Source organism: Bos indicus, chromosome 26, assembly GCF_029378745.1.
Source record: "Bos indicus isolate NIAB-ARS_2022 breed Sahiwal x Tharparkar chromosome 26, NIAB-ARS_B.indTharparkar_mat_pri_1.0, whole genome shotgun sequence".
Classification (NCBI taxonomy): Eukaryota; Metazoa; Chordata; class Mammalia; order Artiodactyla; family Bovidae; genus Bos; species Bos indicus.
This window is the reverse complement of record NC_091785.1, coordinates 43,525,221-43,541,107: the sequence shown is the minus strand read 5'-3', so window position 1 is coordinate 43,541,107 and position 15,887 is coordinate 43,525,221. Positions and strand designations below refer to the sequence as shown.

At 51.0% G+C, this 15,887-nt stretch overlaps 2 protein-coding genes across 6 annotated transcripts in view; one reads left to right on the top strand and one right to left on the bottom strand.

The window, feature by feature from the left end:
* LHPP (phospholysine phosphohistidine inorganic pyrophosphate phosphatase) overlaps positions 1–1,315 on the bottom strand; it is a 127,896-nt gene extending 126,581 nt beyond the window's left edge. For 3 of the 5 annotated variants that reach the window (XR_011564324.1, XM_070781057.1, XM_070781056.1), the window contains exon 1: positions 1,124–1,313. Coding sequence is in view for 4 of the 5 variants with exons in the window: in XM_070781057.1 (XP_070637158.1) it covers positions 1,124–1,248 (125 nt within the window). In the remaining variant the exon portion in view is untranslated. Of the gene's footprint in view, positions 1–1,123 lie in introns of all 5 variants that reach the window. The other 2 variants (XM_070781054.1, XM_070781055.1) reach the window with 2 other exon arrangements.
* Positions 1,316–12,338: 11,023 nt separating this feature from the next.
* On the top strand, positions 12,339–15,175 carry NKX1-2 (NK1 homeobox 2). Its single transcript, XM_070780405.1, has 2 exons — positions 12,339–12,549; positions 14,481–15,175. Exons 1-2 carry the CDS (start codon positions 12,339–12,341, stop codon positions 15,173–15,175), a joined length of 906 nt encoding a protein of 301 aa, XP_070636506.1.
* The last annotated feature ends 712 nt before the right edge of the window (positions 15,176–15,887 follow it).

Genomic DNA, 15,887 nt, shown 5'->3' with positions numbered 1-15,887 from the left:
TTGCCGGAAGAGATATCAATAACATCAGATATGCAGATGATACCACACTTAACGGCAGAAAGCGAAGAAGAATTAAAGAGCCTCTTGATGAAAGTAAAAGAGGAGAGTGAAAAAGTTGGCTTAAAACTCAACATTCAGAAAACTAAGATCATGGCATCCGGTCCCATCACTTCATGGCAAATAGATGGGGAAACAGTAGAAACAGTGACAGACTTTATTTTGGGGGCTCCAAAATCACTGCAGATGCTGACTGCAGCCATGATATTAAGACACTTCCTCCTTGGAAGAAAAGTTATGATCAACCTAGACATCATATTAAAAAGCAGAGACATTACTTTGCCAACAAAGGTCTGTCTAGTCAAAGCTATGGTTTTTCCAGTAGTCATGTATGGATGTGAGAGTTGGACTATAAAGAAAGCTGAGCGCCAAAGAATTGATGCTTTTGAACTGTGGTGTTGGAGAAGACTCTTGAGAATCCCTTGGACTGCAAGGAGATCCAACCAGTCCATCCTAAAGGAAATCAGTCCTGAATATTCATTGGAAGGACTGATGCTGAAGCCGAAACTCCAATACTTTGGCCACCTGATTGGAAGAAGTGACTCATCGAAAAAGACCCTGATGCTGGGAAAGACTGAAGGCAGGAGGAGAAGGGGACGACAGAGGATGAGACGGCTGGATGGCATCACCGACTCAATGGACATGTTTGGGTAAACTCCGGGAGTTGGTGATAGATAGGGAGGCCTGGTGTGCTGCAGTCCATGGGGTCGCAAAGAGTCAGACACGACTGAGCGACTGAACTGAACACTAAGTCTTTAAATCCGCTGTGGACTACACACTTAAGCATATCCTAACTCCTCAAACTAGCCCCATTCCAAGGACTCAGCAGCAAGCAGCAAGGAGCTGCCCTGCTGGACAGTGGAGGAACTCTAACCAGCAGAGCCCCATGATCGCCCAGGTGTGCCGGACCCCTGGCGCAATCCGGTCCTGGGTCCCGGGGGCCGGCCCTCTGCTTACCCCGCGGGGCAGGGCCAGAGCAGCAGCAGGAGCCCCGCCCCGTCCCCCGCCCGCCCCGGGCCGGAGGCCCTCGGGACCCCGCTGAGCGCAGCGCCCGGCGCCCACTCACCTCGCCACCGCCTCCACGGAGCCGGCGATCGCCGCGCCGCCGCCCTCACCACCGTCGTATAAGACGCCAGAGATGTCCAGCAGCACCCCGCGCACGCCGGCCAGCCGCTCGCCCCACGCGGCCATCGCGGCCCGCCCCCGCTGCAGCTAGGGCCCTCGCGTCCCAACCGGCGGCGAACGTTGCCGCCGCGGTGGCCGCGCAAGGGCTCCTGGGAAGTGTAGTCCCAATCCCCGCGGGGTGGGGTTGGGCGGGGCCGGGGCTGGAGGGCGGGGCGGGGTGGGGTGGGGCGGGGCTCGAAGGGCGGGGTGGGGCGGGGCTCGAGGGGCGGGCGGGGCTGGGTGAGGGGCGGGGCTGGGGCCGGGACTGGAGGGGCGGGGCGGGGCGGGGCGGGGCGAGGAACAAAGCCAGGAAGACAGGTGCGCTTTTTCCGCACTCTCCGAAATGAGAGCCTTTTGACTGGAGATCCGTGGACACAGATCAGGAAGAGCGGGAAAACAACCCGCCCTGGGAAATAGCCAACCCTCTCCTCCTACCCTGAGAATTAGAGCAAGGCCAGTTGGGACTACAAGGAGGCACCTATATAAAAGTAACAAAAATGAATGAGAACAGGGAAAGACTCTCGTTGATATTCCCACCCTCTGGCCGGACCGCAGTTCTAAAAGCAATGGCGATACTTGGATGCTTTGACCGGATAATCCTGCGCCCCTGAGAAACAGTGGTAAGGAAGTGAACCTAAAGGCATGTCTGCAGTATGAGCTGTGATGCCAAAACAAGCTGGAAGACAGGGACTAGAATTGCTCAAGAAGTAAGATGGTTGCTGAAAGAAATACTGTGCCATCAAAAAGGAAGGCTGGGTTACAACATGGAACATGCTTGTGTTATAACATTATATAAAAAGCAGAATGCAAAACTGAATGTAGGGACTTCCCTGGTGGCCCAGTGGTAAAGAATCTGCCTTGCAAGGCGTGGGACACAGGTTCGATCTCTGGTTGGGGAGCTGATTCCCACATTCTGGGGAGCAGCTAATCCCGTTTACCACGATGAGAGTTTGTGCACCCCCTCCGTGTGGAAGGATCTTTCATGACACAATGAAGATGTCACATGCTGCAACTAAGATCCAATAGAGCCAAAGTAATTAATTAATAAAAAAACACCAATGTAGACCCCTGCCTGCAAAAATAAGGATGCATAGGAATAAGGCTGAGAAGGAAATGGGAATATTGCAAGATGTTTGCCCAGTGAGATTTTTGGATGAATTTTTACATTCTATTTAATGTTACATCATTTTTGTAGTAAGTTGACAGAAAAGGGGAAGAGTTTCCTTGACCACTCCTCTGACCAAGTGTTTAAACTGAAACTTGAAAGAATTTGACTTCTCTTGGCCTGAGTTAGCTTTCAGGTTTCAAAAGAAGACCATATTCCGATGGCCACTTTGTTTCAGTCTCTGGAGTTACAGAGAGGATGAAGAATTAATCAGAATATTAGAACTTGGACCCAGTTCAGTGAGTCGTGCATGTCATGTTGGTAAGTTTACTGAGGAAACTGTAGTCTACTGACCTTACAGGAAAAATAGGAATATCCTTCCTGCTCTTTGGGAATTCACATTCTGATTGAGGGGAAAATGAATATGAGACCTTGGGCTTCCCTCATAGCTCAGTTGGTAAGGAATCTGCCTGCGATGTAGGAGACCCCGGTTAGATTCCTGGGGTGGGAAGATCCACTGGAGAAGGGATAGGCTACCCACTCTAGTATTCTTGGGCTTCCATTGTAACTCAGCTGCTAAAGAATCCGCCTGCAATGCAGGAGACCTGGGTTTGATCCCTTGGTTGGGAAGATCCCCTGGAGAAGGGAAAGGCTACCCATTGCCATATTCTGGCCTGGAGAATTCCATGCACTATACAGTCCATGGGATCACAGAGAGTTGGACACGACTGAGCGACTTTCACTTTCACTTTTCACTTTCATGGTTCTTAGTTGCAGACAGTGTTCACACAGGGCATTAAGGAGCTTACAGATTTCCAAGGGAACTGGGGAACCAAGCTCAAGCACTGCACAGCAGAGAGCTATGCAGCTCTGAGAAATGCCCAATCACTTGGCTCTTAAGATGACAGGGACTATGGGGAACACAGGTATACCTGTGGCAGATTCATTTCGATATTTGGCAAAACTAATACAATATTGTAAAGTTTAAAAAAAAAAAGATGACAGTACTGCTCCCAAAGAACCAAACCTGTGCACTTTTCCCTCAGAAGATTCTCTCTTTTCATCTGTTGGCTCCATTTCACTTCCACCATGTCTGGCTTGGTGAAACCTAGTCCAACCTGCAAGGGAGTCTGGGAAATGTAGTTTTTGCCTTCCTGATTCTGGGGTACAGGAACTGAATGATCTGGATAATCTACCAGGTCCATCATGAGCAATGCATCATCCACATGTTGAACTTCAACTCTCTTGGCTCAGTGGGTCCCACGGGTACATGCATGCCTGCGTGTGTCTCCTAAGTCACTTCAGTCCTGACTCTTGGCAACCCTATGGACGGTAGCCAGCCAGGCTTCTCTGTCCATGGGATTCTTCAAGCCAAGAATTCTGGAGAGGGTTACCATGCCCTCTTCCAGGGAATCTTCCTAACCTAGGGATTGAACCCACATCTCTTACCTCTCCTGCATTGGGAGGTGGGGTCTTTAGTGCCATCTGGAAGTCCACCCCCACCCCACTCCACAGGTGCAAAAGGGTCTAAAGTATGATCTTTACCTTTGAGTTAAGACTGGGCAGAGAACAAGAGGAACACTTTTAAGGCTACTAATCAAACATGTGTCCAGCACCAGTGAGTGAGAGACACAGCCAAGAGGATGGACTCTGCGGACAGTGGAGGGCAGCAGTGGTTTCTGAGCAGTGGGGCAGCCTGAAGCATGACTGGGCTTTAGCTTCATGCCAAATGAGGAGGCAGGAAAAGTGTACCTCTGCCTGTGGGGGTGAGCCCACACATCGTTCTCCCTCTCCCACTGGCTGGGCATGACCTTGGCAAATTGCTTTCTGTATCTAAGATTATGGAGACAGAATAATGGCTCCTTGAAGATGCCCACGCCCTACTGCCCAGGACCTGTGAATGTGTTTCCTTACGTGGCAAAGGGGACTTTTTAGATGTGATTAAGCCAAAGATCTTAAAATGAGAGATTACCCTAGATCACCCACATGGGCTCGATCTAACCACAAGAGTCCTTGTAAAGGATAGAGGGAGGCAGGAAAAGAGTCAGAGAAGACATGACCACAGAAGTGGAGGTGAGAAAGAGAGATTTGAAAAAGCTGCACTGATGGGCTTGAATATGAAGGGGCCATGAGCCAAGAAATGCAGGCAGCCTCTGCCAGCTGGAAAAGGTGAAGAAAAGGAGTCTCCCCTACAGGCTCGTTTTTTAAAATATTTTATTTATATTTACCCTACTCCTACTTCTCAAATATCTGTTTTAACTTTTAATTGTAAAACTTTTTTAATACTTTAACTTTTAATCTGTTTTAACTTTTAATTTTAAAAGTTTAATTTAAAAAAGTTTTTAACTTTTTAATTAACTTTTAATATCTGTTCTTTTAACTTTTAACCAACACAATATCATGTTGGTTTCTGCTGTGTATCAGTGTGAATCAACTGTAAGTATACATATATCCCCCACCTCCTGAGCCTTCTCCCCACACCCCACCATTTCACCCCTCTAGCTCATCACAGGGCAGCAAGCTGAGCTCCCTCTGTTATGCAGCAGCTCCCCACTAGATATCTGTTTCACACATGATAATATATATATGTCAGTACTACTCTTAATTCGTCCCACCCTCTCCTTCCCCCAAAACACCTTGATTTTAGGACAAAACTTGCCTCTAGAACTGTAAGAGAACAAATTTGTGGTTTCTAAGCCCCTAAATTTGTGATAATTTGTTACAGCAATGATAGGAAATGAATACAGGGACCCAAGTCCCTCACCTGAAGGATGGCATGTCTGTCCAAAGCAGCAGGTCTCTAAGTGTGGGCTCAGACCTGACCCAAAAGTCCATGACCTTTCTTTGGATATGATTTTTGTTGTTGTTCAGTCACTTAGTCGTGTCCGACTCTGCGACCCCATGGACTGCAACAGGACAGGCTTCCCTGTCCTTCACGATCTCCCAGAGTTTGCTCAAACTCTTGTCTGGGCATTGTATAAGTTAGAGTTGTTTTCACTGCATATAACAAATACCCACCTGCAGTTGCTCAACCAGATTGAGTTGTTTTTTTCTCATAGATCAAGAAGCCAAGAGGAGGGCAGTCCTGGGCAGATACAGCAGCTCCCAGAATCGTCAGGAAATAGGCTACTTCCATCTTTCTGCTCCACCGTCCTCAGCGTATGGCTTCTTCCTCATGCTCTCAAGGTGCCTGCTGTTGCCCCAGGCATCACATCTGCATTTCAGGCAAAGGGGAAGGAAAAGGAGAAAGGGCCTGTGACAACTGAGTCTTGGCCTTTATAGCAGGAGAAAAAAGCTGCTCCAGAATCCTGACCCAATAGACTCTTGTTTATATAGTTTTGGGCCAAAGCTAGTGAAGTGGCACATTAAGCCTCCAGTGTCCAGGGAGGCATGTTTCATCCACAGAGCTTGGCCTCTTACATTTCCAATAACAAGTTTACAAATCATGTCTGAATTTCAGCTGAAATTTGAATACTTCCAATCTTCTATTGCTGAACAGATGTGTGTATAATCCTTCCATATTGGCTTGTATTAACTAGGACTCTGGTTGCCAGTGACAGAAACCCGATTTCAAATGGCTTAAGTTGAGGAATCTATTGGCTCATGTAAACGATCTAGTCATTGATGGCTTCAGGTGTGTCTGGATCCAAGGCATGAAAGGAGGCATTCTGGGCTCCCTGACTCCATTTCCTGACTCTGCCCCCTTCTCTTGCTCCTTGGAAGAAAAGCTATGACCAACATAGACAGCATACTAAAAAGCAGAGACATTACTTTGCCAACAAAGGTCCGTCTAGTCAGGGCTATGGTTTTTCCAGTGGTCATGTATGGATGTGAGAGTTGGACTATAAAGAAAGCTGAGCGCCAAAGAATTGATGCTTTTGAACTGTGGTGTTGGAGAAGACTCTTGAGAATCCCTTGGACTGCAAGGAGATCCAACCATTCCATCCTAAAGGAAATCAGTCCTGAATGTTCCTTGGAAGGACTGATGCTGAAGCTGAAACTCCAGTACTTTGGCCACCTGATGTGTAGAACTGACTTATTTGAAAAGACCCTGATGCTGGGAAAGATTGAAGGCAGGAGGAGAAGGGGATGACAGAGGGTGAGATGATTGGATGGTATCACCGATTCAATGGACATGAGTTTGAGCAAACTCTGGGAGTTGGTGATGGACAGGGAGGCCTGGTGTGCTGCAGTCCATGGGGTCACAAAGAGTCGGACATGACTGAGGGACTGAAATGAACTGAACTGAGGTACAAACTATTAATACCATATGTAAAATAGAGGAACAACAAGGTCCTACTGTGCAGCACAGGGGATTATATTCAATACCCTATGATACATCACAATGGAAAATAATATGAAAACAGTATACATATACACATATATCTGAATCACTTTGTTGTCCACCAGACACTAACACAACATTGTAAATCAGCTATATTTCAATTTTAAAAAAAGACTGAAGGTATGAAATTTGGGCACAGGTGTGGGTAACAGAGGACTTTGTCCCCTGGCTTGCAGGAGACCACCAAGAATGATCACACGTGTCTCCATTCAAGCAGGAAGCAGGTGCTTCGTATACCTGCCAAACTCTACCTTGCTCCCCCGTCTGTACTCTGCAGGTGCCTCTCTTCCGTATAGTAGGACAACGACACGTGATGCTCAAAAGAGCCCAGGAAGTGCTTCCTGCGCTGTGTCCCTGCTCCCCTGACCCTGTCCTTCCCCAATTCTCTCCTCATATGTTCTCAGCTTATCACTTGGCATTTCCACACACACTCCCCCCGCCCCGTTCTCTTTCTCCCAGTGACATGTCTCTCCACTTTTCCAGATGTCCAGAGCAATTTGGCTGACCTGGCAGTTCCCTTCTCTTGGGCTCCTCCTGGGAATATCTTAAAACATTAGAAAACAGTGACTGAAAGAGCTTCCAAGACTGGATCCCAAACCTGCACCACCGTATCCTCCTAGGCGGTGCTTGGGCTCAGTTACTTCTCAAAGGTCCTCTTCTATATCTCAGATCGTGTGTCACCTTGAGGGAAAGCCATTTGATAAATGTCTGCAATTGGATTTCACCCTGGGGCAGGAATGTGGCTTCCTGTAAGAGAATGTTACTGAACCAGGCTCTAAAAATCTAACAACTACCCTGGTTCAAATCTCAGCTTCCCTACTTCCTAGCTCTGGGGTCGTGGCAAAAATCACTCTGAAGCTCTCTAAGCTTGGTTTTCTCTACTGTAAACTGGGAATATAAGTGCCTGCTTCGTGGGGTCATAGCAAGGGTTAAATGAAATAGCCAAAAATAAGCAAAAAGCTTAGCCCAGTGCCTGGTCCAGAGAAAGTGCCCAAGGAAGAAGAGCTATTATTGTGAACGCTTACTGTCGTTACCAGGACAATACCCTCCTCTCACTGCCTTCTCACCTTCTTTGATGCTTCCTCCACATTTCTGAAATAAAGGAGTTGATTGTTTTTTAAACCTGTTGATTTCCAAAAAGAAACAGTGATTTCTTAAAGCAAAAGATACTGAGTAAACATTTTTATTTTGGTTGCAGTCTGAGGATGGGTGGCTACTCTTTGAGAGCTTTCACAAATCAAAGCTTTTTTTTTTTTTTAAAGGAGCACTTGCTCTGCTTGGCTGTCAGAGTTCAAAGCCCTGGTGGGAAATGGGAAATGCTAGCCTTTAATTGTAAATGAACTCTCCACCACCAAGGGCTATGGAGTCAAGTAAACAAGTAACAACTGATTCTGCTGCGTGGGTTAGTTTCTTTTTAAAATCCAGCACCTCCCCCTCCCATTTTGCAGCCCGATTTGAGTTGAAGACGTCTGCGGTTCACTTCTCCCCCTTTGTTACCGCGCTGTGCCTTATGAAGCTGTCTCTTTGGCATAATGTCCTACCCCGTGGGCTGGTGCAAACTGCAGGGTTTTACCTAGAGAATTTAAGGTGGATTTTATTTCGGGAACATCAGATTTTATCTCAGGTGCTTTGACACAGCTCCTAAGATTGCTCTCCCTCTGCACATACTGCAGATTCTTTCTATTGTTAACACTGTTCATGGCTCAGGCGGCAGCTTCTCAAGGCTGTGTGAGAGGTATAGGCCACTTTGTTTGTGGAATCGCTCGGGAAGCTTGGCATCATTGATTTGCATCAGTGCCTCAGGAATAGCCTTTGCCTTCTCCTTAAAGATACTATCTAAACTGTGAAATTCATTAAATAGTCCCAGAAATGGATCAGGTTATTTAACACAACATCCCTAATGGTGCAATATCTCAGCTGTCTGCGCTGATAGTGAACATTGTCTTGGCCAGTGTTATCAGCCCGGGACACCCGCTATGAATATTGATCCCGAGCTTGTTACAGCCATCACTTGCCATCAGGACAGGTCAGGGATGGAACCCACCTAGCATCAAAGCAATTTAAAGACAGCACTCAGGCAGAATTTTAATGCCCACGCTGAAAACACAAATCAACTCTGAGCACAGGGAGAAGGTGGCTTGCTGGAGACCGATGTACTTATTGCATAGGAACATCTCGCATATAAATACACGTGTGAGGACGTGAGCAAGTCAACACATCTCCAGATTGTTTCTCTAGGAAGTCTCACTGCCTTTCTGGTCATTTACAAAGCAGGTGGCCAGAAAAACAATTCCCCCAGACACCCCCACCCCTCACCAAATTGAAGAATTTAGTCTGTTCTATGGGTGAGGTGTCTCTTTTTAAGTTGGGTGAATAAGAAGGAGCATTTTCTGTTCCTGCAATGTTGATGGGAGACACCGTGGTGTTTCTTTTTTTTTAATTATTTATCCGGCTGTGCTGGGTCTTAGCCGTGGCATTGGGGGTAGTCAGTCTTCCTTGTGGCATGCAGGATTTTTTAGCTGTGGTATGTGAATTCTCAACTGTGTCGCGTGGGATCTAGTTCCCCGACCAGGGGTCAAACCTTGCTCCCCTGCATTGGGAACGCAGAGCCTTAACTGCTGAATCACCAGGGAAATCCCACATCATGGTGTTTCTTGTGGCACCTGTCTCCAGAAGCCAAGTCCTGAATGCAAGAGTTCACATAACTTTATACAGCACTGAACACACATATCAGAAATATAGGAAAAATAAAGGGCAAGGGAAAAAAGATAACTAAAAAACTACTAGGAGTTCTTAAAGATTCACAGTCTTACAGCACATGGCCTTTATGTGTTCTTGACATTCCGGTTTGTTGCTTCTCCTTTTTCTTATCCTTTTCTATATTTAACACCTGCGGACCTCAAAGGAAAGATGATTCAAATTATTTGAACAAAAATTTTTGGAGATAGTTGATAAAGTGAAAAGAAGATGACTGGGTTTGGCCTGCTCTGGCTTCTGCACCTTCCAGGTCCCTCTGGTTGGGGACATGAGATGCCCTCTGGAATGCCAGCCCATGTTCCCCTGAAAGTGACCTCAATATTTCTCAGAGGAGAACAGATAAGGACAGGGACCATGCGGAGCCAGAAATGTCCATTCTGGAGGTCCCTTAAAAAGAGGTATTTCTAGCTACCATGGAGAACCTAAATATGAAAAAATATAAATGTGAGTGGAAAAAACGTAAAACGGGAGTGGGATCAGTGGGGAAGGAGAAAGAAAGAAAAGATTTTTTGAAAATTTTGTTTTATAGAAGTATACTTGATTTCAATATTGAACTGTATTGAAGTATACTTGATTTGGGTCGTCCCCGATGGCTCAGATGGTAAAGAATCTGCCTGCAGTGCAGAAGACCTGGGTTCAATCCTTGGGTCAGGAAGATCCCCTAGAGAAGGGAATGGTTACCCACTCCAGTATTCTTGCCTGGGGAATTCCATGGACAGAGGAGCCTGGTGAGCTACAGTCCATGGGGTTGCAAAGAGTTGGACAAGACTGAGTGACTAACACACACACACACACACACACACACACACACCTGATTTACAATGTGTTAATTTCAGCTGTACAGCCAAGTGATTCACTTATACATGTACCTACATTCTTTTTCATATTCTTTTCTATTATGGTTTATCACAGGGTATTGGATATAGTTCCCTCTGCTCTACAGTAGGACCTTGTTGTTTAAGAAAGATTTTTTTTTTTTTAATCAGGTGAGAATTGGGTGAGAAAAAGTTGTCAAAACAAAAACCAAACTACCCTATCAGAGACCTGGAAGGTTCTGTGATTGGTAATCCAGGTTCCTGGGTGCCACAGTTTAGAGCCCTGGCCATCTTTCTTTGGTTTTCCCTAGGCGAGCATTCCCTCTGACGGGAGGTGGTCCGCTGGGCTTGGCCAGGGCACTTCCTTCCCTGATTTCCTTTGAAAGCACAATTCATCTCAGCTTTAGGACTGGAGCTCGTTCGAATTTCGGCAGGGCTTTAAAGTCCCCAGGGAATACAGTGACCGCCTCTGGGAGGGGCCATGAGCTTTGAATGAGAAAAGCTCCAAGAAGCTGGCCTGTAAGATCTCCTCTTCAATAACAGATGGAATTAGCAGCAACCCCCCCACCCCGCCCCCACTGCACTTTAGTGGAAGGCTTCTCCTCCCCTTCCTACTCCTACCTGCTCAGACAATCTTAATTGCCAAGTCATTGTTTGAAAACCCCATGGGGCCGAGAAGAAAGGGACAGCAACCTTAGAGGTAGCTCTGGGCTGAGGGGTCGGAGAAGCCTCAGAAATTGCCGCTGAGATAAATACTCAGCACTCAGACAGTTCCCCAAGCAACAAAAGAAGGGGAATTTAAGAAGGGCGTGGCTGGTGGAAGCTTCCCCAAGGACTGCTGTGCCCCATCCCCATGGGACGTGGTGGGTTAGATGCAAGCCTTTGGTCTGTTTTCTGACCATAAGTCCAAACCAGGCAAAACATCTTTTAACCTTTTTCTTCTTGGGACTACTGGGAGGATGGGGGGTCAAAGATGCAACCTGCTTCCCAGAGACGCAATTTAACTGTGCAAATGATCAAACCTGTGACTGTGAAGAATGCCTGAAATGTATCAGGGGTCATGCTTGGAGTCTCCACAGGACAGGGCAGCCGCCCCCACCTAACTCACCTGTCCTCACCAGAGCATCTTGGCTGGGGCTCAGACATCTCTCCGAAACCCCTGCTACTCCCTGACCTGGCTAGGCTCCAGGGTGGAAGGGAAAGCCTCTGTCACAACCTGGGCTTTGTCCAGTCCACAACCTGGACGTTCCTAGAGAAATAACAGGACTTACAGCAAAGAATAGTGGTTCAGGAAAGAAGACCCGGGTTCAAATCCAGACTCTGTCACCAACGAACAGTGGCCCTGGGCAACATCACTTCTCACCTTTGAACCTCATTCTCACCGTTTCTCATCTTAAAACCGGGATAAATAGCCTTGCCAGGCCACGCCCACCGCACTGGGCTGCTCGGAAGATCAAACGAGATCTCGCACGTGGAAGGGCTTTGTAAACTGTAAACTGTGAGAACATGAAGGCTTTTAAATCCGAGGTGGTCAGGTCCGAGGCCATTACTGTGATGCACTGGTGAGGCAGGTGATGTGCTGAGCGTTGCCTTCGTATAATCAGTGCTGGACTCAACTGGACCCCAACTCAAAGACGGGTGCCCTGGAGCAAGGGTGCAAATCCAAGCCCGAGTCGGGGTGGGTGTATTGGGAGGATCTTCGGGACGAAAGCTTCCTAACTTCCCTCCCTCGCTCACCAGCAGTCCCAGCAGATTGGGCGGAAGCGCGCTGAGCCCGCGGCGCTGTCCAGGCGGGCGCGCGCACCGGACGCACCGAGGCGCCCCCTCGCCGAGGCTGGAGGTCCGGGCAAGGCTCAGGGTAGTCTTGGGGGCTCCTGCTAGCGCGCCCTGCACGTGGCGGGGGCCTGGGGCAGCCCAAGTGCCAATCCGCGCGCAACCTCCGGCCGCTCTCTCCCTGCCCCGCCTCCGCGCCCCCCTCCCCAGCTTCACTTGGCCGCCTCGACCCTCCTACAGGCTGAGAGCTGCTGCCGAGCCACAGCCTAAAGCAAGCCCGAGCGCTACCCACCCCGGACCCCGCGCCGCCGGCCTCTGGGGCATGCTGGCATGGCAGGACGGCGGGGCCAAGGCGGCTCCCTCCCACCACAAGATCTCCTTCTCGGTTCTGGATATCTTGGACCCGCAGAAATTCACCCGCGCTGCGCTCCCAGCCGTGCGTCCGGCTCCCCGGGAAGCCAAGAAAAGTTTGGCAGAGGCCGAAGCAAGGAAGGACGCCAGCCGGGACCCGATACCGCAGCGAGAGGCGCCTGGTAAGGAAGCGAGGCGGCCTCGGGCCCCAGAAAGCCCCAGCTTAGATGCTGCGATGGGAGGGTGGGAGGGACGGCCCGGGATTGGGTGAGTAGACCTTGGCGGCCTCTTCCCCAAAGGGGAGAAGGCACACAGGAAGAGGACTGAAAAAAGCAGAGGAGCGGCGAAAGTGTTAGGCGCTCAGGCGTGTCCGACTCTGCGACCCCATGTCTGTAGCCCGCCAGGCTCCTCTGTCCAAGGGATTCTCCAGGCAAGAATACTGGAGTGGGTTGCCATGCCTTTCTCCAGGGGATCTTCCCGACCCAGGGATCGAACCTGGGTCTCCCCCAGTGCGGGCAGATTCTCTACGATCTGAGCCACCAGGGAAGCCGCAGGAAGAGGCACATAGTGGGGTAGGGGGACCCGACCCCCTCCCCCCGCCCCGCCCCCTCGCACCTCCCAGGTCAGAGATTTGCCACCGAAGCCTATCTCTGCTCACCTGCCAAGCCAGTAAGCACCTCAGCTCTGACTGACCGGCAGTGGAAACTAATACTTACCCAGCACCCAGTTTAGCCAGGCTTATTCACTTATTGGGCATTTAATGCTCCCGCCATGTGCCAGGACCTGGACTAGAGACTGGGGTACAAGTCAGGGAAAACTTCAATACCTGCGAGGTAGACAGCGTCATTAAGGAGGTCGACAGCATCATCCCTTCATTTTCTGGGTGAGGGAGCTGAGACTGATGAATCATGTGTCTGAAGTCTTAGCAGGCAGTGAGGTCCGGTGGAGCACACAGGGGTCCCTTCCAGCCCTCCAGAGACAGCAGCAAAGAATCCACTGCCCACCCGCTCAGTCTCCCTAGACCCAATCGTTGACTGGACTGGGGTCAGGGTGGCTTGGGGTGATGGGAGACTCTTTTGTCCTTTCTCTCCAAACCCTTTTTGACTTAACTCCTAACTCTGGTAGACCTGATGAGGAGTCCAGGAAAGTTTGTGTCTGAAATGAAAGACAAAGGGCAGCAGGACCAGAGCTGGGTGAGGCCTGGGAGGGACGCCAAAGTTCAGGGGCGCAGCGCAGGGAGAGAGGCTTGAAGTCTGGCAGTCTCCCCCCGCGCCCGCCGCCCCTCACGGCTCCCCACCGCTTTCCATCCCAAGTTTAGCGGTGATGGTCTGGGGGCTCTGGGCGCCTCTGGCGGCCGCGCTTGGGCCTGGGCGGCCGGCCGGGTAATTGTTCCGATCGCCTCTCGCAGGGGCCGCTCTCTCCTTGCCCCACCTCTCTGATCGATATTCTATTACTGGAGCCTGCATATCTCCTGCCCGCAGCTTGCAGGTACCGACTTCAAACCCCCTTTCCCTGTCTGATCCTAATATTGTTCGATTAAAACTTACCTTTAATAGATGACATCTATCGATCCGGCCCAGCGCAAATCTGAAACTCTATTAACACGGCAGCAGAGAGAAGATGGGAAAGAGGGAATTTCACTTTAAAAGGGAGGAGAGGGGCGCCTAATAACTTCTTTTTTTAATTGCCAGGGGTTCCAGACCCAAACAGGCTTCTAGGGACGGCGGGAGAGAGCCTGAAACGCACTTGACATCTCGATGTCTTAATGTGTAATACAACGCTCTTATAAGGTTGTCCAATGAGCTCGTTATTTTTTCTTAATGCAGGGTGTCATCCATTGATTCCAAATACACTTCTTGGACACCTACTAGGTCGTGGATGAGTAAAGAGCGAAGAGGCACCGCAACCCTAACTCTCACCTCCTGGGACGGGCTGGGCACTCTGGATGGAGGGCCGTGGGGTGGTGGCAGGCAACGCAATCACGGAGAGGGGCAGGGCAGGGCCCTGAGTTGGGGAGATTGCCGCCTACTCTGGAGAGGACGAGAAGCAGGTCCGGGGACCAGAACGGGCTGGGTGGTTCCCGGGTTCTGATCACGGTCCCCTTCTCCTCTAGATGCTGCGGGCCACGGCGCCGGCTTGGCGTCCCCCCTGGAGGGGTCGGAGGCGGAGGAGGCGGAAGAGGAGGACGAGGACGTGGAGGACGCGCGGCGGCGGCGCGGGGAGCGGGCTGCCCACCTGCAGGCGGGCCTGACACTCTCCCCCGAGGCCCGGGCCGCGGCGTCGGCGGCGGGGGAGAGCGGTGCGGGCGGCCTAGCGGGCTCCCCAGGCTCCCCGCGGCCCAGGCGCCGGCGCGCGGAGCCCAACAGCTCCAAGCCGCGGCGCGCGCGCACCGCCTTCACCTACGAGCAGCTGGTGGCTCTGGAGAACAAGTTCCGGGCCACGCGCTACCTGTCCGTGTGCGAGCGCCTGAACCTCGCGCTCTCGCTCAGCCTCACTGAGACGCAGGTCAAAATTTGGTTCCAGAACCGCAGGACCAAGTGGAAGAAGCAGAACCCCGGCGCCGAAGGTGCGGCGCAGGCGGGAGGTGGCGCGCCCCAGCCCGGGACTGCGGCGGCGAGCGGCGGCGCGGGGGGCAGCCCAGGTCCGCCGGGCCCGGGCGCGCATCCTTTCCAGACTTTCCCCTCCTACTCGGCGGCCAATGTCCTCTTCCCGGCCGCCGCCTCCTTCCCTCTGACGGCCGCCGGGGGCTCCTTCACGCCCTTCCTCGCGCACTCCTACCTGACCCCTTTCTACGCCCCGCATCTGTGAACCCCCGAGCCCCTTGGGCCCCTCTTCGTCTGGACTCGAGTGATTGGCGTGGCCTTCTGGTCCCCACCCTACCGAGGGGCGCCGATGCATAGGGACCGCCCCCTCCTGGTGCGCGGGTGTCTGTGCGCTCCTTCCCTGCCGGCTGCCTGGAGGCGCCGCCAGAGGGCAGGGAGAGGCCGCCTGCCGACTCCCCGGTGCGCGCCTTCCCGCCGCGCGGAACCCCGGAATCCACACGGTCCACTACGGGGAGTCAAGGACCGGCCACGTTTCAGAGTATCCGGAGACGGAAGCCGTCCTTAAATCTCCCCGTTTCTGGACCTGCTCTTCCCGGTGGGTCAGGCTTCATTCAGTTGAAGGGCTCTTTCTGAGGGTCTGGGTGTTCAGAGGCGCGCGACTAGCCCAGCGGCGGGCTTCGAGTTCGGAGACAGCCAAAACCCGCCCTCCAGCGGCTCACGAGGATGGAATCTGCAAAGATTTTGGCTCCCTCAGAGCCCAGTTCTTTTTGTTTCCCTTTTCAGAGCCGATTGTTTCCCATTTCATACTTGGTTACTGGCCCAAATCCAGCGATTCCTTCCAAACACTGCATAAAGTTGGCGAGAACTGGGTCTGTGAGCGCACACTGCCGCCTTGAGATGGACCATTTTTTAAACGCGTAACGCTCTACCTTTTTAGATCTTTCATTTAAGATTAGAACTTGAGAGCAACTCGTATT